General features: G+C 28.9%; 1 protein-coding gene across 2 annotated transcripts in view; it reads right to left on the reverse strand.

Moving 5' to 3' along the window:
• Window positions 1–296: 296 nt before the first annotated feature.
• Window positions 297–24,886, reverse strand: part of LOC121116847 (FMRFamide receptor) — an 89,411-nt gene continuing 64,821 nt past the window's right edge. The window contains exons 2-9 of one of the 2 annotated variants that reach the window (XM_040711150.2): window positions 20,320–20,500; window positions 20,020–20,258; window positions 19,133–19,154; window positions 9,527–9,692; window positions 3,176–3,292; window positions 2,844–3,103; window positions 967–1,059; window positions 297–902 (exon numbers count right to left, since the gene is read on the reverse strand). In XM_040711150.2, the coding sequence (XP_040567084.1) occupies window positions 704–902; window positions 967–1,059; window positions 2,844–3,103; window positions 3,176–3,292; window positions 9,527–9,692; window positions 19,133–19,154; window positions 20,020–20,258; window positions 20,320–20,471 (1,248 nt within the window). In that variant the 5' untranslated portion in view covers window positions 20,472–20,500 and the 3' untranslated portion in view covers window positions 297–703. Of the gene's footprint in view, window positions 906–966; window positions 1,060–2,843; window positions 3,104–3,175; window positions 3,293–9,526; window positions 9,693–19,132; window positions 19,155–20,019; window positions 20,259–20,319; window positions 20,501–24,886 lie in introns of both variants that reach the window. The other variant, XM_040711149.2, reaches the window with a different exon arrangement.

Consider the following 24,886-nt stretch of genomic DNA (forward strand, 5'->3'; position numbering starts at 1 on the left):
ATGTAAGGATAATTGCCCTATCTGTCTTACACGATACTTTAACCATTTCTTTACCGGCTCAAGTTGAAATTAAGGAGTTTTGCATATGATTTCTATGTCTTTCATAGATCCCCCATTTACCAAATCTTACTCAAGTATAAGTAACTAAAATACCCAATGAAAATTCTACATTTGTACTAATTAATGTTTATGGTCCAAACGTAAGGAGACAAACAATCTTCCATACCATTTTTACTATTGCAATGGGTATAACAATCTAATCTTCCTTGTCGGAGACCTATACTTAACTCAAAATCTTGAAAAAGCACTTGTTTTTGTTTATTTATTCCATTTATATATATGCATAAGTTATTTGGCTCTCTGAATACTGTGTGTCAGATGCAGGGGGAGGGGAATATGTCAAAACTAAAAGACAAAATGATTTATTACATAAAATAATTTACTACAAGAATGAATAACTCAAGTTTACATAAATTTTTCATCAACGTATTACATATATGTATATTAGTCTAACAACTAAAAATAAATAAGCAAAAATGAATAAATCATCAGTTGATGTCTGCTCTCATTTCACTTCATTGTGCCTAATGATGAGCATTATTTTTAAATCCCTTGGTTTTTTACATAGACGACAAAAGACACATAATAAAAACATATATTCTTTCATTATTATTATTTTTTGGTTGGAACATGTAGGTAAATATTATATTGCAGTGTTCATAGATAGTCCACATAGCTTTTTTCTCTTTTTACCAATCTTTTTGTTATTGCTGTTGTGACTAGATTGATTGATTTTGTTGTCACTTCCGTGGTGATCCACCTCTGTCATCTGAATTGAATTATTTGTTGCATCTCCATCATAATTACTGGATCTCTTAAAAATACTCCAGGAAAAGCAACATCTTCTAGAATAAAGAAACTTCTGAAAAATTCCAAATAAATTTTATAATAACAATGACTACTCACCTCAGGATTTCAACAAAATGCCGACGAAATGTTGCATTCAGTGAGCAATATATGATCATATTTGTCGAAGAATTAAATACCAGGAGTAAATGACTGGAAAATAAATATACAATTTGAAATATTAATAAAAATGAAAGTCATCTCTGTAATATTAAAATGTTTTTTGATATTTTGCTTTCACATTTTTTGTTAAACATAACATTAGAGTGTGTAATATATACTAATAGCTGTCACAGAAGGGAAAAACTTATTTGGAAAATAATAAAACTGAAGAGTTGCATTAATATAAATTACACAATTCAAGAAATTTTTAGTTTTTAAAAATATATATATTTAGATAATTAAATCGATAATGAGTTTTTCTTGTCAAATCCGCTTGTGAAGAATTTTTGATTGGAAACTTTTGAGTATTTTTACTTTTTTTTTAAAGTGATGCAACTTTTGAATAATAAAGAAATAAATTATGCATAAAAATTATTTTATAAATAATTTTATTTCATTTAAAAATATATTTATATTTCATATAGAATCTTCAATTATAAGGAAATTCTGTTAAAGGATAAAAAAACTACCCTTTAAAAAAAAAAATGAAATAACACTTTCTAACTTACAAGTCTGAAATATTTATTTCTACAGAATGTATATATATATATATATTTAAGCAGCATCTGTTACCCTTCCAATCTTTATCTGAAATGTGTCATTGATTATATATTTTTTAAAGTTATATAAATAAAAATAGGATTTCTTTGGATTATTACCAATTAATCTTTTAATAATAAATACTTGATGTTTAATTTAGATACATATAAATACATATAAACGCTAGCGTTGAGAGTCAGATTGATTCCTTTCCCCCGGTTAATTGATATTTTATAGACCATTCTGGACCAATAATTAGGTCCAACCCGTAATTCCCATAGTTAAAATAAAGGTAGCACATAAAAAAATAGGTTCTAAGTCATTTTGCAGGAAATTTTTTCGCCGTCGGTAATTTAGCCACCTACTTTTTACCGCGTGTAATTTTGCCTATAGGAGACTTGCAGCATGACATATTTTCCAACTCTTTATATTTTTATATTATGAGTTCGATTTTTACTGCTGTATCTGGATTAGATTAATTATATAGCAAGGAGAAGAAGAAAAAAAGGAAAATTATATAATTATAATTGACTTATTATTTATCAACTATTGATTAAAAAATGTTATAATCATTCCTGTTCTTTTTTATTTTAAATTGTATACATTCAGTCGATCCATCATTTTTTGGGATTTCAAATATTATCCCAAAATTGAAGATTTACTTTAAAAAACTATGTAATGTTGATATAAAATTACAATTACGACATAAATTATAGCTTTATAAATGTACAAAGCTCAAATGATTGGAGCATGTTCTCCTCCAGCAAGTATTACAGCTCATTTAATATTCCTTTCTTCTAATTATTTATTCTTCTCCTAGCTATATAATTAATCTGATTGAGATACTACAGTAAAGTTTGAAACAATAATATAAAATAATAAAAAGGCTGCAAATATGGCATGCAGAAAATTATCTTCGATCCAAAATTACCTGCGGCATCAACATTCAGTGAAAAATTACCGGTCACGAAAAAAAAAATCAAATTAAAAAAAAAAGTCATTTTCTTTTCTCCTCAAATATATTTTCTAGAAAACCAAAATCCCAACACTAATAAATACCATTCGCATTGTATGTATACTGCATATTATACATACTTTGCAGGCATATATTGTAGGTATGTACAATCTATGGATATTATGGAACCAAAAGAAAAAGAAAAATTTCTTTAGGTTATTAATATTATCAGATTCAAATAATTATGTATATATATATTACAAAACCATTTTTTACGTACCTAAATACAGTAGTTACAAGAACCCAAAACGGAAACGCTGGCAACTTTGCTTCACGGCACTCCATAGCAGGCCGAATAACTAGCATTTCATGTAGATTAATAAAGATTCTCAGAATGTGGCAAAGCAAAAAAACACCAACTATTCCCATAAAAACAACAGCCAAATTATCCTCTTGCCGTCTACGAGCTTGATGATTAATTGTAACTTGAGATGTGCTTTGTCTACGTCGAATTTGTCGTTGTTTAATATCCTTATAAATCTAAAAGAACCAAAAGAGAACAATAATATTTTATCTTGTCAGAGCTTTGAATACAGTATCCTTCAAAAATACCTTATAATTCAGGTATATAAGCATGCACGCAGGTATGATGCCAAGAATAGCAAGACGTGTCCAATTGTTGTAATAGATTGCATAATTTGGGTTTTTTCTTAACTCCGTTACCCTAATCTGAAATAAAACAAAAACATATTACATACAAAAGCTTAAAAAGTTATTGAAGAGTGTCAAGGGCCGGGTTTGATGTGAGTAGAGCCAGGGTCAAAAGTAGGTGTGTTGGGCTTTTTTCTTTCTTTTTTTAAAAATATTTCCACTTATTAAGAAATGAAAATGGTGAGACCATTTTTTTTAATAGTATTTTTTGAACAAATATATCGGATGAAGCGTTTTTCTAAATGTCCCATTGCATTTTTAAAATTACATTTTTAGATAAGGTCTTACTTATATATTTTTTTAAAGTGTTATCCATATTTTAAACAAAATAAAAATTTCAATTTTTTTTTTTTACCCATACCAGGATCATCAATCAGAAATGGAGCCTGAGACAAGTAGCCTTTCCAAAACCAAAGTCTCCCAAAATATTAATTAACTTGATTCTCCACCCATAACCCAATTTTTTAACTCAATGGTTTTATGCATTCAATTTAAAACATTGCACTTATAATGCAAAAATCTTAATTGAAACTTGTTGGCTAGAGAATTCCCATTTATGTTCATATTTTACATCCATTTAATTTTAATATGAATATTTACTTAAAGATTATATACTTTTTCAAATATTTAATTGTTTGTATAAAACTACCCTTTTGTTAATTTGGGAAATAAAAATATAGTATAATTGTCCTTATGTATGTTGGGCATTTACAATCAATATCAAACATATTGGTAAATATTAATTGCCCTTATGATACTTACATTCATATTATTTATTTTAGCTTTGAGTAATTTCAAGCTTCGAGGCATTAAATTAGTTTGAAAATGTCAAAAGAATATTGCCTTTTTATAAATTGTGCGCATATTTTTTATTATTAAATGACGGCCCTAGATCTGAGAGAAATGTTATTCGGATTACACTATGTAAGAATGACCAATAGATGTATTCTAGTTTTGCACTTCTTTATAATTTTGGAACAATGTATTTTATTATATTTATGAATATATTTTTCTCCATTGGACCATGGATCAATTTGTTCATATTGGAGAAAATCTTAACAATAGAGAAAAAATTATAACAATTGTATGTATATACAAGTATGAGTCATTCTACAAGGACACAAATTTGACTCAAATTGGGAATATTGTGCCATTGATAGTAGTTATATTTACAAATCAAATATTGGATTTGTAATTAAATATAACTTTGAGTTTAACAATAAAAATAATAGATCATTGATTCGATCCAGAACCTTTTTTGAAATGAAATAACTATGTAGATGAAAGTTAAATGAAATAAAAACTGATAAAAAATACTATAGCATTCGAAATATAAAATATATCGTGAGTTATATGTACTGAATACTGCTCGACAAAATGTGTCTAATTATACATAAAAGTTAGTTAAAATGAAGGATTTTATTTAGAAACTAATATTTTTGTATATCTTTTTCAATTACTTTATATTATAGTTAAAAATAATTGACTTGTATTTTTGGAAATTTTCACAAAAGATAAAATACTTTAATTTGTTTATTGAAAGTATAAAGTGGTAATGTTATGGAATTAAGAGTATGGGTTGATATACATAAATCATAGCTTCGTTTTTTGAAATGAAAATGAAGTTAGGTTTCATTAAACATTGAAAAAAAACAAAAACATTCTTCATTAAAAAGAACAAATGTACCAAAAATACTATATAAAAAAATAAAGTATCACTTAAGAAAGACTTTAAAAGAGAATTTCATGATGAGTGAAAAAGTTTTTCAAGATTTTTTTAAATAAACTCATAAATATTAATTCAATAAATTGAATTAATATTATGTATTCGATTAGTAGGATAAATGGGAAAAAATTATGAATTATATTTTATTGTCAAATTTTCTATTATTGTAGAATTAGATAAAATATTGCTGGTTGGACCGGGTCTTATAGCTTAAAAGATGCAAAAACCCAAAAAAACCAACAAACAAATCACTACTATAAAAGAAAGAAACTCTGAACATGATGAAGCTATCATAATCTTCAATTTTTTTCTTTGTAATATTTATAGTTTCAGTTATTTTAATTATTTGTTATATGTATAAATAGATATTATTAATGACAATTTCAGCGTATCCATAAATACTATCGTTATTTTGTATCAATAAACAGTTTATTTTTGGTTCAAATCATGTTCCTTCTTTCATAACATTGTTATTGTTTAGAAGTCATACGTATTATATTTATGAGTAATATAAATGGTATTTTGTCCACGTTAGAACATAGCTGTATTTTGACTTAATTAAAATGTAGTGTAACTTTTAACAATTGCTTGTTCAGGTCTGTGATTATGGATGACGGGCGAACAAATTTATGGTCAAATTTGGAAATATTTTGTGTAAAAGGCAAATGTTTATATACTGCTTAACATAAATGAACAAAAAAAATGAAAATATGCTGTTCATGTTTTTAAAAGAAATATATAAGTAATTTTTACTTCTTTCTTAAAAAACAACAAAAATTTTTAACTTTTTTTACACATTGCATAATCAATGTTCAAAAAGTAATTTAAATTTTTTAAATAGTAATTTCTAATTTTTGTAGAAAAAAATAAAAGCATCCCCCCCGTCCCGAGAAAAATCTTAACCACCGCCAGCGCCGAGTAATTTCCGTTTTTGATACTAATACTATAAATTAAAAAACTTTTTTTTAAATTTTATTCGAAAATTTTGCAAGATTTAAATCACAGCTACAAAAAAACTTAATAAGTATTTATAAATAAGCGGAAATTCCACCTGTAGCCTCACATATATACATAATTTTTCATCTAATTTATGGAACAGAATTTTTTTAATAATATTTCCGTTGGAAGACAGGCATAATAAAATTTATCAACATAAAAATCCTATAGATGATTTTTTATATGGCTTCTAGGTAGTGTTGTGTCAGTCCTCCTTTAGGACTGAATACTGGAGTTTCGTCCAGTTCAGTCTCGGTCTGGTTCAATTTTATTCCTTCATATCACTCCTAAAACATATCAAGTGCGGATTCTTGAGGAAGTCAATCAACTATATATTTTTTTTCAATGGGATCCAGTACTGAAAATCTGAAGGACCAATTATCTCCAAGACTGGTGCTCAGGACTGATAGGACCAAAGGAACTCTTTATCAAAGGTAAGCATATTAAAAAAGTCAAAAAATCTGTACAAAGGCACCTAGATAATATTGTTGCAAATCGGTTTGGAAATTATAAATGAGCCCAAGACTGTTTTTATAAGCATTTGATCATATTTATTGTGACTTCAAATGAGTAAATATTGTTCAGATGATGTCATACAGTAATTTATATCAATATTGTTAGTCTGAGACCGATTAAATATAAGTAAAAAGTTTTAGAACAATTAAGTTTAACCCACCGTCTAAGACCGCTTTTTAAGTCAAATATCGTGTCTTAACTACTAAATTACTAAAGACTTGACCAAAAAAAATCAGTCTCCAGCTACTAGAGAGTAGTTTTGTATCCGTTTTAACTGATTCTTTCCAGTCCAGTCTAAGGCAAATACCGTATTTAGTGTGTATACTATACAAGCAACTTAATAATATGGGAAGGAAGTATTTTAATGAAAACAGTTTCATCCTTAATGGTTATTTTAGAATTAAAATTGTTTTTCAAGAATGATTTTTTAGTACTTAACAACTTAATACATAAACATCAATCATAGTTTCAGTATTAAAAGAGTAAATATACCTTTTTAAATCAAATATATGTACTTTTGTATATTTATATTCGTAAATATGAACATGAAGGAAATTGAATTGAGAAAGTTACATGTATCTTATTTATATATAAAAAAAAACATATTGTAAAACTTGAATGGAAATTCTATCACCTTAGTTTCTATAAATTAGAATATATAATTGAGGATTAACATCGCTATCATTTCTGTCTATATTATTGATAGATAAGCATCTCTCCTCCCAAAAATCCTTCAAATTGTCAGGGTAACCACTTTCATTGTCGTTTTTTTTAGAATATTACTTTCAACTATGTTTATGGTACTAATGAATTAATACCCTTCTTAACATCAGCTGTCTTTGTATGATTTTGGAGGGAGAAAATGTATTATTGCTATGAAGGCTTTAACATTAAACCCCGTTTTTCCTTTTCTAATATAAAACCTGTTATTTTCCTAAACATTTTGCCCTACCGTAAGTGTTATATATGAAAATTTAGGCAACACTCCTTACAATCTTCTTTTATTACTCATTTTAAAATATCACCATCAAGAGAAAATAATGAAGTAAAAATAAATGATCTTGGACAAAAATAAAGAAATGGACAAAAGCTCTGTTATTACTTTTTTTACATCAGAAATTTATTACAGCCCAATAATTCATAGACATATTTCAGTCAATTCAAATTTCTAGGATGTGTTGAAATTACCAAAAAATGTCAACCATAGTTTAGAACTGTCATTCCACTGAATTGGCCCAACATAACATTTCACATAAAATTTATAAACTTATATTTCTTTCATTTTAACGATGAATTTTTAATACTTTACGTGCAATTTGTGCCGCGTCTAAGGATGAACCAGAATATTTTCTAAATATAAATTGACCATAATTTGTCAAAGGATGTAAATATAATCCAGGTTCAGATTTGAAAAAAAAATCATTTAGTGTCTACGGGACACATACTTAGAATATGTATAAAATATCCTCTGTTTCTAAGGGCCGCGTTGAATGCACAACTTCAAAAGGAGTAGAACACTCCATCATTTGAAATAATAGGTCTAATGGGTCTGAAAGTATCCTTACAAGATATATTTATTGTGAGAATTGAATAAATATTGTAATAATAGTTTAATTAGAATGCAGCAAGATATTGCATTGGTACATATACAAGTTATTTGATAATTGATATTTTGGGAGTTAGAATGTTATTGATGAATATGATCGATTTTGGTAGGTATGTATTTGGATGTACAATAGTATTTCCAACTTTTAGAAATCAAGGAGTCTATGGCATTATTGCATTGTTTAAAGAGTTAATTTCTCGGAAATACATATAAAAGATGAATAATATCTACAAAATAATAAATTTTGAAGATATTTTGACAAAAAATCAAAAGTAGATTTCAAAAGAACGAGACTAAATCCCTTTTTTAGGCATTATATAAAGATACATGATTTGAGTTTGATGTTAACATCTTTAAAATTGCTATTTTTGTATCAAGTTGTTATGAAAAAGTGTTGGATTTGTAGCATTAGTCAAAAAAAAATATTTTTCATGGAATGGATACAATCTATAAACAACAATTAAGTCACTTTGACTCCAACCTCAATAACGCAGTAACTAGTTATTAATTTGACAATGTAGGTAATTTTATAAAATATTTATTGGCAAAATAGGCACATGATTTCAAAAAGTTATATATAATCACAAAAGGAGCATAGAGCCCATTAATACCAAAAGTTTGAAATTTTTGCCAAATGAAATAATAACTTTTTGAAATAAAAAATGCATTTATTAGTCTATGATATGCTTGAAACAAAAATTATGTAAAAAACTCTTTATTATAGCCTCCCTTATATTGAAATGATATATTTTAAATAAAAAAAGGATCAACGAGTCTTAAAATTTGTACATATATTCCTTTGTAATTCTTTTATTATTTTGTACAACACAAAAAAAAAAGTCTTAAAAACAAGTGAATAATGTTGTTGTGCTATGGTTAAAATATTGGACATACGTTTGAAGGGGGGGCAGCTTAGCAGTCATGGCGTTTCATTATATCATCTACAATCAATTGTAACATAAGAGGAGGGAAAAGGAAATAAACTAGGATATTGTAAAGAATTACCCTTTAGTGAAAAAACGCCTCACAATTATAACGCTGCAAAAAATCTTCAAGGTTACTCTCTGTATTTTATAAAGACAACAAATGTTCAATCAGGCTATGAATAAAGTTGAATGTAGAAGGTAAAGAAGTTGAGTAATAATGACAACAGCTCAGGAAAAGTAATTTTATTCTTCAGATAACAAATTCCAAATAAAAAGCCAGATAAATAATACACACCATTTACATCACTAATCATGAAAATCGTATCTATATTAAACAATCATATAATTAGAGATCCTTTTTCGTGTTAAATTATAGATTGTCAATTACATTTGCTCATGGTTAAAGGCATAATTTAAACCAAAAAACTAGTTGTTAAATTTATACTAATAAAAAAAAATTAAAGCATTTCCGAATATCTCACCATAGGAATAGATTTTAAATGTTGAGTAGTGGTATTGTTACCATCCATGATCTTTGGAAATCCGTAGACAATTCTTGCTTCAAGGAACTTTGGTATATTAAAAATAATAGAAATAAGTAGAACAGGAACCAAATACTTTATTAGACGCCTTCGTATTGCCTTTGGACTATCAAATTAGATTATAAAAAATAAATTATACGATTGATATATATATTTGTATAGTATTTGCTAAGTATAACTTGCATTCAAAAAATGATATGAAGTATTTTAATTGAAGAATTGTGATTAATATAATGCAATGATTGAATTATCATACAATCTTTAATATATCAAGAGTGTATTTTTGGAAATATTTTTAATAATGCTAAAAAATTTTAAGGCAACAGTTTTATCTCACCAAACAATATGATTACTCAATAATTAATAACAATGAAATGATTGTATCAATTCATTGTTCATCATTAAAATGGCTAATAAGATTGGATTTTTTACTTTAAAAAAATTGCAACATTTACAAAAAGCCAACATGTACAGCAAAACTATATTTACATTCATAATTTATCAACAATAAATAACTTTTAAATTGTACTCGTAATTATTAAATGATTTAATTTATGATGAATCTAGATTTTTAAAACAATCTCATTAAATAATCTATTGATAATTGGCGGAGATAAAATTGATTAATGAAGCAATTGCAGTCGTTAAATAATAAAATGATCAGAAGAAATTAAAACATCATTAATTAAAAAAACTTTAAAAGAAAAGATATATATCCACAATCAACAATCATGTTTGTACTAGATAAATGTAAAATACAATTTAAATTGTTTTCATTGTGTTTTTTATTCTTACCCTGGAGCATATGTAATAACACAGCCTCTCAATGTCATTGAAACTCTAATATAATCCACCAACCCCTGCGTATAGTAGTGACTTAAAACACACATAACTTCCAAACCAAAACATAGATCGAAAATAGATTAAACATAATTATGAACAGACCACAATGAAAATAAGATCCTGTCTCAAAATAAAACTTAAAGGACATACTATCATTTCACAATAGTTCTAGATTTCTGTAAAAATCACAAACTTTTATAAAAACATCCCAAAAAAGTCCAGTGGCAATAATTCTATCGATGAAACATTAAATGTATCTCTAATTACTTTACAGATCTCGACTAAGCTCCCATAAACTTCTTTTCACGTTTTCAAGGGTATCACATCTCGTTATTAGATGTACGGGAGATTCTAGTTTTTCTCCACTCAACCTGCATGAGTCATCCCCTACCCATCCCATCCTCTTTAGATGTTTCTTCAAGAGAATATGACCAGTCACAAAACGTAAAACCTCTTAAATTAATGTTCTTATTTCTTTATATATTTTATAATCCTCACAATGACGAGGGAAAAAGTTTTTGTTTTTTTTCCGACAACTTGAATAATCACGCCACTCTTTCTAACAAACAAAATTAATTTTTTTTCTTATTTCAGCTTTTACTGTGACCAGTGGGACTACCAATGTCGATTTTTCATTAATTCTTTGTCCCATTTTAGCTTGTGCATTAATATATTCATTCCCTGTATTTCATTTTGTCTGAAATAATATATTATCCTTGACAAGAAATACAGTGGGAGCAAGCCAAAATGTATTATAGTGGACAACATTAACAAAATCGTCAAGAGCTCAAACGTGATTAAAGTTAGCACCTATATATTTATTAATAAATTAAAAAAGCACATGTTTGTTCCTTAAAATTCAAAATGTCCACCTTTATCCTCAATTGCAGCCTCTACACGAGGTCGGAAGGCTTTGTATACATTGATGACATACTCATCAGACATCGCCATTCACTCACGCTCAACGGAGGTGTTCAGCTCAAAAGTTTTTCTGTGGGAGAGACGGCACAGGCATTGGCTTCAATAGCACCCCCGATTTCATAGTCAAATGGTTTTAGATCTGGTTAGCAAGGAAGTCACAATATCTAGGAACAAAATCACCAATCCTCCAATTTAGGAGTTTTTAGCCATGGGCAATTTGGGGACCTTTAGCATTGATGTTATGAGTGAGTTTCTGGCGGACGTAGCTCTTGAGGCCCATGTATTTCACAGCATTCCTGATCGTCCCTTCACTAACGATGTGCTTTTTTTGTGAACTTGCACTTCGAAGTTTGAGGATTTTCCTCAATACTGTATTTCAAGGAACTCATGAACTCCTCAAATCACTTTATGTTGTGGTTCCTCCTCCTAGACCTCCGCTCATAGCTGTCATAGCCCTCAAACGCCTTCCTCATCCTTAAAATAGGGAACCTGTTCACTTCCACAATCTTGACCCTCTCACACACAGGAACTCTTGCGTGCAGCAAATCAAGCACATTACGTTTCTTTGACGACATCACGAAACTGACTTTGCTTATAAAAAAATTGTAAGATAATTAAAGGAAGGTCTTAATACTGTTCTCTCTTACACATAACGGATGTTGCATTGACCTTCGTTAATTTGTTTGGAATTTATTTAAGTTTTAATTCTTGGTGCATTTTTGCATAACACGCTGTACATTATTGTAAAGTAGAGAAGGGGTATGTATAGTATATGGGAGAGTGTGGCTAGTAACACGAGATTAAGTTGGCCCACTTCTATGTTCAAAATTTTTTATTCTAGTTATTCTCGGACACTTTCGTAGAATTACCTCAATTCGTGCAGCATTAGCCACATCCCTTTGAGGGTGGTGTTTTGGAATGTGAAAATTGTCTTAATCCTCTTGAATGCAAATAAAAAAACTATATTTGAGCAACTTTGATGGACGAGATATCTACTAACCAAAATCACGAGTGATTTAAATAATATGCCACACCTGTATGTTGAAAAAAGTATTTACTAATTAACGTGTTGAAGGGATAGGGACAAAATCTTGGAAAATTTTAAAAATCAAGGGGCACTTGATGCATCCAAATATATACAGAGAATCATTAAATGTAATTTTAAATCATTTCCAAAAATTAATCTTTATGGATATATTTCCTTACACGCAAAGACTCTATTTTTTTATCTTAGTTTAAAATGCATTTTATGCATCCTATGTATGAAGGGTAGCTTTTCCTTATTCTTCTTTTTTATAGGAGGTATTTAATTGTCATAATGTTCATGCCTAAATTGATCAAATCTATTTAAATAAATTATAAAATGTTAAAAAGAGTTTCATTTTGTACATTATTGTTAGCATATGTTTCTTGCAAAATGAAAATTGGGTTTGTATGAGTCTATCATCAAACAGCATCTTAACCAGCAATCTAACCTTCCAGGCTAGATTGCTGGTTAAGGATGTTCATACATTTATTATGTGTGCGTTTGTAAAAAAATCATATTTTCCTATAAATTACTTAAGTTTGTCATTTGATAGCAAACCTTAACTCACTACTTTTAAATACCCATAAAAATTAAATATGAATACTGCATATTTTGGGTAGATAAAAATACTATCTCTTATTTACACCGTTAGAAGTAGGAGGCTGAAATTTTGAATGGGTGTCTTTATTCTATACCCGAAACACAAAAGTTGTCTTTGGAGATCAAAGAGACAAGAGTTATAAATAATAAAGTTATTTGCAGTTCAAAGAACGAACGAAATTTGTATATTCTCAATTTATTCAAAATTAAAAGATTAAAAAAGTTATAGGCAAAATAAGAAGTCCGTGAACATTGCGTTTTTTTTTTTTTTATTCAAGTGCAAATTGTATTTCCAATGAAACATGGGATTTGTAGATAAAATTAAGTTTAAAGCAATGTGTCTGGAAATTAGGTTGTATATAAATTTGACATATAAAAGCTTTTTTTTTTAACTGAAATGTTTGTAATTTTTTTAATTTTCTTTTCTTTTTTTCATCAAAAGTCAATATTCGATTTTTAAGCAGAAATGCCACAAATTAATGCATTTTTGACATATAATTTTAAACTCTAACATTACAAAATGAAGTATTATAAATTTTTGGAACATTTTATTTCATAATTTTTGCAATATTCGCAAAAAATAAATTTATGAACGAGGTTTATATTTTTGACGACATTTTTCTCCATATTTTTTTGTTTTGTTTTTGAAAGCAAGAAAAATATCTATGTATGTTTGGTCTCCAGTTAAAATGTCAATAAATAATTTTAACTATCTTTTGCAAAATTAGATTAATACAATTTATTTTAATGTTCTTGGCCAATTTTGGTTTGGATTTTTTTTGACAAAAATGAAGTAGTTACTTCTCATCCAAACAGTGTTAACTTCGTCAAGCCTGACGAGACGAAATCATTTTGTCAATAAAACTTTTTTAAGACCAAAATAAAAATCTGACAGAAATCATGACCAAGACGAAATTCTGACAAGGACGATACGAAGAAGAATTAAATGATAACCATGACCAAACAATGGATATATAAAAGTAAAATCTAAAAATATATTTCAATTTTTGTATAAATGACAATTATAGGGGAGTTCAAAATTCTAAAATGGTGGTACCCTCAGCTTATTAAAAATAAGTCTCACCCACGTAGTTCTTATAAAAAATGAGTTACCTCATGCTATAACCATATACGTTTCGGATAAAGTTAGAGACCCGCTTTTTCTTTTAAAATGGGTAGAAGATAGTCGAAAATGCAATTTTTGACTAGTCTATATGTGCACACTATATAAATTTTGAGCTCCTGTTGGTCTGTAGTTAATTATACATGCTAATTTGATACCTTTTTGCATATCTATGACGTCATAACTACTTAGTTATTAGTGATGGGTCACGAGTGAAATTCGTCATGAAGTACTAGTCATTATAGAATTACCAAAAATTTTGCTGGAAAAAATCCGGCTAGTCGGTCTAAGCGACGAGTTTTACTGGTGACTCATAAATTACTCGTGGCTTGTCCACTACTCATGCTTGGTATAATATATCTAATAAAATTATGTCAGAATTCAAAACTTCGACAAAGGCAAAACTCTATCGAAAAAAAAAAATTCTGACGAAGATAAAACTTTGACAAAGACATCACTCAGACGAAGACAAAATCAAAGATTACTATGCCGAAACAATAAAGATGTGTGATAAGGACAATATTATGACGCAGATGAAACTCTGGCAAAGACACGACGATACAAGACGAAGATGAGACTAAACTGAAAATATGTTGGTACGTTTTTTGAAGCTTATGTTTTTCAATTCATAATAATACATAATCGAATATTACAATGCTCACCAATACCGAAAGTATCTCAATATTATGAACAAATATTATTGATTATTATCAATCTAAACTCCTGCTCCCTCCTCGTGCCAAGTAAGGTCGGACAACCCTTTGGTAGTCCTAAATAAAAACGAGTTGTTAAAATATTTATTAGCTCAATTAAATCAAAAGCAGAAGCATACTGAAAATATTTGTTAGTAACATTTTGTTGTAACAACAAAATTGTCCAAAGATTTACTCATCTGTCAAATAATGCACCCATTGTGTATTATTTTTGGACATAAGCTATCCTTCATATGTTTTTACGTTTTATAAACAGATTATTAAATGATTATTTTGGTTGAATACAAGATGGATATGTATACAGATAAAATGTACGGGCATATACATAAAGCGATTCCAAATAAAAGTTGTTGTTTTTTTGTGTGCGTATGAATGAATATACTTGTTTGTTCTTTATAATAAATTTTTTTAATATTTTGACGTCAAAAAATTCAAATTTATTAGTGTTAATGTCGACCTTGTCACTTATTTTAATATAACACATATTTGATAGTACAGAATTCTAATATCAAAATTTAAAATAATTGATTTTTATGTTTTTATTCCATAGAAAATAATATATAACAAAATGAAACATATTGTTATGGCTTAAAATTTTATAACATCTAATTGACCATAAATTGATAAATTTCATAACTTTGCAATCGTTTCAAGGATAAAAATTAAACCATTATATTCAGCACAATAACAACGTTCATTAACTCTATAATTTGATGTTAATTAATAATTCTGGGTGTATCTATGTATTTGATAGGTAGAATATATTCACACATCATCCTATATCTCTTTCACTAATGAATAATGGACATTTAATATGTAATTACCATTAGTAGGTAGTTATTTTATTTAAATTAACGTGGATCCAGTACAAGTTTGCCTGCACGTTCTACTATCTCTATCCTTCCATACAATGAGACTTTCTATCTACTTTCGTAACCCTTGAAGTGCTAATTATCCAGATAACTTGAAAAAGTCGAGATCCTACTCCTCTTCCGCAGTCAATATATTCCTTGCTTAGGGTCCCTACACTAGAGGTATTGAAGTTATTTCCTTATTATTAAAAAGGTGGCTAGAATTGAGTTTCAACTATCCTCTGTCGTTGTTTCCAATTTTGAGATAAAACGAGTATGATGTGTTGAGAAAACTTGTACAGGATACCCAAATTAGCTATATAGAACAGGGATTGGTAACCTATGGCACCCGTGCACTGCTGGCTAGCAGAGACATATTCATTGTCACGCGCCACGCTGGACCAGCATCATAAAAAATATCTGACTGACAGCAGGATTTTGCAATAGATTTCGTACCTGTTGTGAGGAGTAGGGATACCTGACATGTTCGCCATCTCAAATTAAGACTATACTAATATGTATTCATGAAAATGCAAACGTTTATATACGTTATTTTAGGGAAAAAAGGTGTGTAAGCAAAATAGCACAAAGATCAAATCCATCACGAGTGAGAAGAAGTTGTTGAACTGCCAGAATCATCAACGCTCTGCACTGAACTCCCGCCTATTTTCCAAAAGGCGCATAAGCGTATATAAAATTACCTTACTACGACCTAATCAAAACAAAGAACGTGGATCTAATTTGATCAAGATCAGTTAACCTTAAGAAGTACCTGAGATAACAGATGACGGAGCCATCTGCAAAAAAAAAAAGTTAGGCATTCCAGCCCTCCTGGATAGAAGAATATGGTTTTGTGTATATCAAACTCTGTGCAAACTCTGCAGGGACAATGTTGGATATCTAACTTCCATTATTTATAAGTACTTCGAGACAAAACATGACAAATTTTATAAAGACCCCACCGGAAGAGCCAAATCCATTAAACGTGTCGTGGCTAGATATGGCAAACAATCATCTCTTTTAAGGTATTTGTAAACAGGCAGGACAATGTCATAGAAGCCAGTTAAAGTAATGGATAGTTGTCATGCTAAGCATGGGAAGCCGTTTACTGAAGGGAAGTATATAAAGAAGGGCTTTTCAGCTGCACAGATACTCTTTTTGACGACTAGCCCAACAAATACACTATCGTAACACGGATAAAGGACATGCCCATGTCGTCTCGTACTGTTCAGTAGCGCTTCGATGATATGGCAGGTAATGTTAGAATCCAACAGACGAAGGGACTGACTGATGCGAATGTTTTTAAGCCCTAAATAAGAGTGTTAACGTGAATGAAATCTCTCGATTGCCTGTCACTGCAAGATATCGTGGTAGCGACACTACAACCGTGAGGGAGGGGCTCTGCCGTTTATAGCCTATACCAGACACAACCAGGAGCGAGAATGTAGCTACAGCGATTATGCGGCATTTTGAGGATATGGGAGTTAATGTGAGGAAGGTATTTGCTGTAACTACAGACGGCAATCCTTCAATGGCTGACTGGCAGAAGGGAGCTGTCGAACTAATTGAAGAAATAGTTGCCCACCCCGTCATGAAATTTCATAGCATATTCATCACAGAAACCTGTGTGCTAAACTGTATATCTCTGATTTCAATGATGTCATGGCTACGGTGGCAAAGGTGATCAACTTCCATGTAAAGCAGTCTTCACTACACACAGGCAGTTTATGTCCCCGCTAGAGGAAAAGGACAGTGCATCCACAGATATCCCTTTCCGATCGGGAGTGATAAGGATGAGTTGTAGAATAGTTCTCCTGCGCTTTGTTAGCTACAGTGTTACTACATTGATTGATTACTAACCACTAGTCTGTCGGTGCAGTAACAATAGTTAACTAGATGTCCTTCCTTCGTGTTCATCCCGAGTAAAAAATTTGTATTTAAAAAAAATTGTCGAACCAAGCGAATTCTAAGTTTTGACAATTCTGTTTTTCCTTAAGCCTAATTTTGACCCAAAAAATGGAATGAGGGCTTTTAGATAGCGTATTGCTTTATCCTCAGTAAAAAAATATTTTATTGTAGTCAAGAAAGAAATATCAACAGAAATGGAACATACCAATGTTTGAATCACACTATTCCCGTGTAGTTTAGATAATTGGTTCCATGGATACTTGATATCCCGGACGGCTTATATTCATTGTTGAAGACCTTCAGCGCTACACGTCAACATTATATTATTTTCAGATGTAAATGGTAGATTTAATTAATTCAAGGGTCTCGAAATGAAAAACTGCACCAAAATGGTTATAATTATATCCAAAATCGGATTAAATAGAGTATTGGTAAATATTTATATGTTTTTCTACTGGTACAAACAACTAGGGCATGTAATTACATAACTTCTTCTAGGTACATATATAATTATCCTTATCCCCATTTTTGTCGATATATTAATTCTATAGTTAATAGAATAAAGTAATTTAATTTTAACATAACCTAATTTATAGACACTAGCTTTACACTCTTTATTGGATAAAACAAACAAAATATTAGATAACAGTGGACTGGACAATTTTTAGTCTTTATATTTATATCACTTAACATTAGAAAGCTTCATTAATATCATATAATCATACAAGGATTTACAAAATATATTTGTACATATCAAAAGCGACTATATATGAACGAAAGATATAATTTATATGTTCTTTGATAATATCATTAAATTGACGTGCATGCTCAAATGACTAATTATCATGCTAAATATGATAATTGAAATTATCCTCAAAATAAACGATAACACTCGCTTGTATCTAATTAATACTTTAGTGTATACAAAATGGAGTTTCAGAAAAGAGATGACAAAAACGGTTGACAGATAAACAAAAAAAGCTATTTGTAAATTATGTCTTCTCATTCACTCATAAAACTGTAATGTTTACCTAAAAAAATTCTATCCTTAACAAAGACACGAGACAAAAAAATAACATAGAACAGTATTTTTTTTTTTTTTAATTATCAAAATTCAAGGCCACTATTTATTTCCCGTTTATATGCTTGTCGCCTCATTCCTAAGAATAACTTAAATGTACAATATTTTTAATGTCATCATCTTGGTGAAAGTTGGCCATATTAAACAGGCATAAACAACCATTATACATAATTATTATAAGAATAAAAACTCTTACTTTTATGCATAAATAGTTTAGTTTTTCTTTTTTCAACTATTAGATGAGGTGAAATTCAAAGTGTTTTTACTCAAAAAATAGATTAACAACTATGCCTCCAACCTGACATCACTTTTAATTTTTTACAAACTCTTCGATATCAGTGTGAACGTTTTTTACAAATAGAATAGATACAGAAATACACATTTGGGTAAATTATCTTTCCATCCTTCGGGGGTATCGAATTAATAAATTCATGAAAAAATAAAATAGTAATAAGATAAAGCAATATGTTATTTCTTACCATCCGTTGGATTGATTGTAATCTAAAAATGCAAAAAAAAAAAGAATATATAAAGGATGCATTAATTTATTGAAAATGAATAAACACATGTATACACATATTACCCATAATGGTATGTTGAATAGGAAGCATATAGGTAATCAAAAAAGGATTCTGAGAAAGGCTAACGCCAATCTCACTAATGAATTACTCAGGAAAGAAGTGGTAATGTTTTTTCATCATGTATATATGTAGATAACTAATGAAATAAAAGACATTTGTTATATGAGAAATAAACATGGATGAGTTAAATTAGTTTCCATACTTGGCAGGTAAGTATTATTGGGCTAATAAAATATTATACCCGCGTCATAAATTTAATAACTTTAACTGGTTAAAGGGATACTAATTATAATAACTCTAAGGATATTCAAATTGAAATAACTACAAGATTATTTTATAAAATGTGACGTCATCCATTGATAATATTTCTTGGCACATACTTGTTTTATTATCTCTATGTATATACAAAGCTATAAACTCTATGGTAAAACAATGAAACACGTAATCAATGTATGTTCGAATATAATTGCGTACGATAAAACTATTTTGTCCAGTAGGTCATTGAGAGTGCAATAAATCTTACTCAATACCTACTATGGAACCTTCACAAATTCACCCTTTTAATTGAATTAACAAGATGAATTCTACGAAGGAAACAAAAAATTGCATAAGTCACAAAGAAAAATGATTAATTCGTGTTATCTGTGGTATCTCAAAAGCAACATTTTGCTAAAAAGGGCCAATTTTCACGTAACCCAGGAAATCTTCTCACGTGCGTTTCACCAGTTGGCTTAAAGCTTTGGTTATACATATATGTTTTATTATATTTGAAGTACTCTACTCACCAATAGGATAATGTACAGCGATATATCGTTCCCAAGCAATTGCCACAGTCATGAATATAGATGCACTCATCGCTATACTTTGAGCAGGGTAAAGGAAGTAAGGAAATAATAATGTATGAAGCTCTGTTCCCATATCAAATTGCCGTCGAAAGGACTCCAAAATCCCTCCAAATAAATACCAACTATCGAATGTCAGCAGAGCAATCAGTAAAAGGTTAAAGGAGTTTTGCATTTCGTCTCTATGAAGGTAATGTTTACATGATATATTATGCACTTTGTAATGAAAATGAGATATCATACCGTGACAAAATATATGCTGATAGAAAGTTTCCACATAGACCACCAAATCCTATAACACATTGAACAACTCCCTCGATCCAAAACGTCAACTTCTCTAATATATATTCGTGATTTTCAGTAAACTCTGGGCAGTCTAGTGTCTTGTTCATCATATTATAAAAAAGAGATTGACTTAAGATACCTGCATATATAAAAACGTAGATTTAATACAATGATTTTAATATTTTATATGTACATCTGATTGAAAGTTTAATGTAAAATATATACTTTCAATCCGGATATTTCAATAATGTTTACCTAATATTTGATACAAGGCAGTTTACATTTGTTTTTGATGAGACGGTTAATACAATGCTGTTGTTAATTTATTTGCTCAATTAATAAACAGCCTTTATTATTGTTATTTTACTTAAAAAAATATGCTGTTTACATATATATTTTATTATATAATTTGCAGTCAATACCATAAATTAATATGCGTTGCTATTTTTAGTACTGTAGATCAAAGTCACTCATGACATTAATAATTTAATTCGGCAAACATTTGTAAGTCTTACTCCATATACTTTTGAGTGAACAATTTGGAAAAATAGTGGTGAAATTCGATGTGTGGAAGATCGCTTTTCAGTGAAGCCAGGATGATTTTCCTAAACTGTCTTATAAATATATTTTGGTTGAGACAATTGTTTCAAGCTGTCTCAACAAGCCCTTAGATTTAGCGAAATCTCAAGGAATTATTTAAAATTTGAAACAATTTGTATGATACCAGACAAAAAATTTAAGTTGTGGATGTATTTACATAGTACAAACGTAAGAAAACTCCTTACCCGATTATCGCTTTTCTCAAATATCAATTATCAAATTTTTGCAAAAAGGTGTATTTTCCTGATTAAAAAAATCATATTCTTATGCAAATCCAGAATTATTTGGCAGAATTACAACACAAATAAATATTTCTAAGGAAATCAATGATAACAATCGAAAACAACTTCTGGTTATTTACTTGTGCTATTGAAATAACAGCCAAAAAAACCTGCATTACTTATTATAGCAAACGTCATGGATATGATTTTTTTAATCATAATAGTTCTTTTAAAATTGGTTCTTGGTCATTTTTAACTTATTATGCATCGGTATCTATAGTAATGAAAATCTTGTTTATAATGGGCATGTTAAATAAGTGAAACGGAAAATTAACATGGTAACACTGACAGTATGAAGAATGTTTTAGAGGAGATCAACTACAACCAGATGTGATAAGGAAAGAGAGGAAGAAGGAAATAAACAAGGACATGGTCAAAAATTATCCGAATATCAATCCCCAATTCTAATCTGATTCCAATAGGGACTTAGAATTATAACTCTACAACCAATTCTCAGGGTTACGCTCCATCTTTTATGAGTACATATGAATGTTCAATTAGGTTTTGAATATAATTGGATCTATTTAGGAAAGTATGTTAACTATTCAGAAATTAAAAAATAATGATTACTGCTAAGAAAAAGAAAATAATTTCTTCAGATTACCAATTCCAAAAAATCAAAAACACAGGATTTACATCACTAGGTATCTATCGCGTCTCGAGGATTCGCCTTGAAATGTTTTTCTTTTAACGTTTCCGTCTTGAAAGTATTTGTATAATAAAAATTTTTCCTTGAGACATTTTCCCCTTGTAACATTTTCACATTCTGCTATTTTTACATTGTACTGTTTTGGCTTGCGATGTTTTTGTTTTTGCCTTAGATAATAACATAGAGCATGGTACTTATTCTTAGTTATATAGGTTTGTAAATGTGATTTTTATGTTGTATTCCATCTTTGAGAAATTATAAATAAATGCAATGAAGCCTAAATATTATGATTCTAGGCAAAAACGTTAAAGGCCAATCTTCGTAGAACTGGTATCCATCTATTAAATGCAAACCTGTGTATGAGTGTTTTTGGGATTCACGGCCTAACCAATGAATGGATTTTGCTGAAATTTTTAGTATAGTTTTTTAAGGGTTCTGGTAACATTTTTTTTTGTCATTTAAGGCTATAGTTGTTCTAAAATAGCATTTTCTAAAAGGATTTTTATGACGAACAAACAACAACTTCATATAAAATATAAAATGTAAAATTCTAAGAATTATTCTTGCTGCATATTTGTATTTATCTAAGCACACTTTTAAAAAAAAGAGATTATAAGGTTCAGAGATGGAAAAGAAAGAAAAGAAAAGAAGACATACCGTTTTTGACAATAACATGACGGTTAATTGGCGCTTGAAGTTTTCTTCTTCAAACCTGCAAAGACCCACACGCAGTGAAGATAATTCTAAGAATTTTACAGTCTTTATTTTTTGTTTTGTATGAATCAACAGAATTCTGAATTAATTTGTAATTTGTTAATGGACCTGGCTACGCCAAGCCACCTACTGTAGTATTATTGAAAGTACTATCTTCAAAATTAAGAAGGGTATGAATAATTTTGAATACATGTTTATATTTTTTTTTGTCAAATTTGAATAAAATGTATTATGTCAAATATCTATTATTATTCATTTACACGTAAAAGAATTTTTTTTTGGATATTCAACTGAATTTATCTATGAGCTCTGAGCTTTTTTTTATAATAAATTTAATTTAAAATTGTCTTGAAGGTATTTAATTTTTGGGATTGTAATTTGTAAACGACTTAACGGATGGATGCAGCATTTATTTGCCCATGAATGGTTAATATTAAAATTTCACTAAACCTTAGCTTGTATAAATATTACAAAACCCATCAATATTTAAGAATTAAACAATAAACGTAATGACAATTAAGATTTATGACATCATATAAGCATTACTCCCCTAAAAAAACTACAAGTGAAGTTTTTATGTAAATCCTTCATCTCACTTATAAAGCATATTTATTCATTATGCTGCATAAATTGATTAGTTAATAATATAGTAGCATAGCCTTATTCTTTATTTTTTGTTTTATCAATGCAACTTATGGGTTAGCTAAACCATTTGTGCTGGTATTTCAATTATCAATTTGAAAAAAGAAATGTATTAATTTGATTTTTTGAGAAGTTAAGGTCATTTTTGACTAGTTTTCTTGTGATACGAATATTTTAGTACCATTTCTGGTAAAAAATTGTTATCTATACTTATGATACTTTTTTCACTAAAAAATAAAAATATATAACAAGAAGATTTTTGTTTTGGGGATATCAATTTGGTATAGTACCACTTTCGATGTGTAAGTACTCCTACAATAGTAGTAGTAGATTCAACTATACTATTCTCGATATAAATGTAATTTGTAATTCAAATATATTTCCGATAAACAAAATTGATATAGGTATCTACAAATAAGTTAACATATGTGTACTTCGGTACCTAAAATACATTTATGAATGCATTTAGTAGGGTATATTAAATCCATATGCTTTTTGTTTCTTGATGGATGGATGCATACTCTACACTATACTGTACATATTGTATTACATAGGCAAAAGTTAAAAAATACATGTCCTTAAAATGTTAGGATATATATATTTTAAGTATGAAATAGCATATTGAATTATGCAAACATATTGTATATATTCAAAATCCACTTAATATTTGAAAATTTTTAAATCATATCGGCCATATGAGTTACATAATAGACAGGGTGGTCCAGAAGTAGAGCCAAATTAGTTCTAATGACATTAAAGAGTATTACATATAATATATATATATTAAAGGAGTCAGAAATATTATGACATTCAGAAGGATGGAGCCCAGCCCCAACTGCAGACGAAATCCAAGCATTATAAAAGGACAATTTTGATCACCTTTGAGATTAAACCTTTTGACATCCCTCATTATCTGATCTTAAGCCTCTTGTCTTAAGAACCGTCCTTTGTAATGTCATTACTAGAACTGATGAAAAAAAAAGAAGAAATAAAGATGAGTTCATCAAGGATTGAATTCATAAGTTTTTAGGATTTATAGGTCTATGGTTGTTTGAACATATAAATGAAGTAAAAAAATTAATTGAAATTTATTCTGATTCTGTAATTTTTGTTTTACATTACTTAATTGTTGAAGTACCCATATGATACAATTAGCATCAGTGGACAAACTATTATTACTTTGTTCTTTATAATTTATGTTAATTCATAATCTGAAATTTTAACTAAACAAAATAACGATAAATCTTATAGACATTGTAGCGGCTGAATTAATTCTAATTTTATCAAATATCCCTATGCTATCTTGAGTTTAATATGTATGTTCCATATTGTATGTAATTTTGAATTTTTAAATATTTCTTAAATAAATTTTATCGGATAAGTTACGTTAGTTATTAAAAAATTATGTAATTAACTAATTATTGAAGTTTTACTGAATGTTTTTTTATACTCTCTTATTATTTATCAATCCCAAAGATAAATTCAAATAAATTATTATAATAATGACATATATTTATTATAATTGTTTGATTACTAACCAGCAAGACATGTTCTATCAAGAATAAGACATACCCCTTTCCTTCTGTCTCTTTTTTTATATTCATCGTTGCTATTGATAGTGGTGGCAACAAATCTATGG

The sequence above is a fragment of the Lepeophtheirus salmonis genome, chromosome 4 (assembly GCF_016086655.4).
Source record: "Lepeophtheirus salmonis chromosome 4, UVic_Lsal_1.4, whole genome shotgun sequence".
NCBI lineage: Eukaryota > Metazoa > Arthropoda > Copepoda > Siphonostomatoida > Caligidae > Lepeophtheirus > Lepeophtheirus salmonis.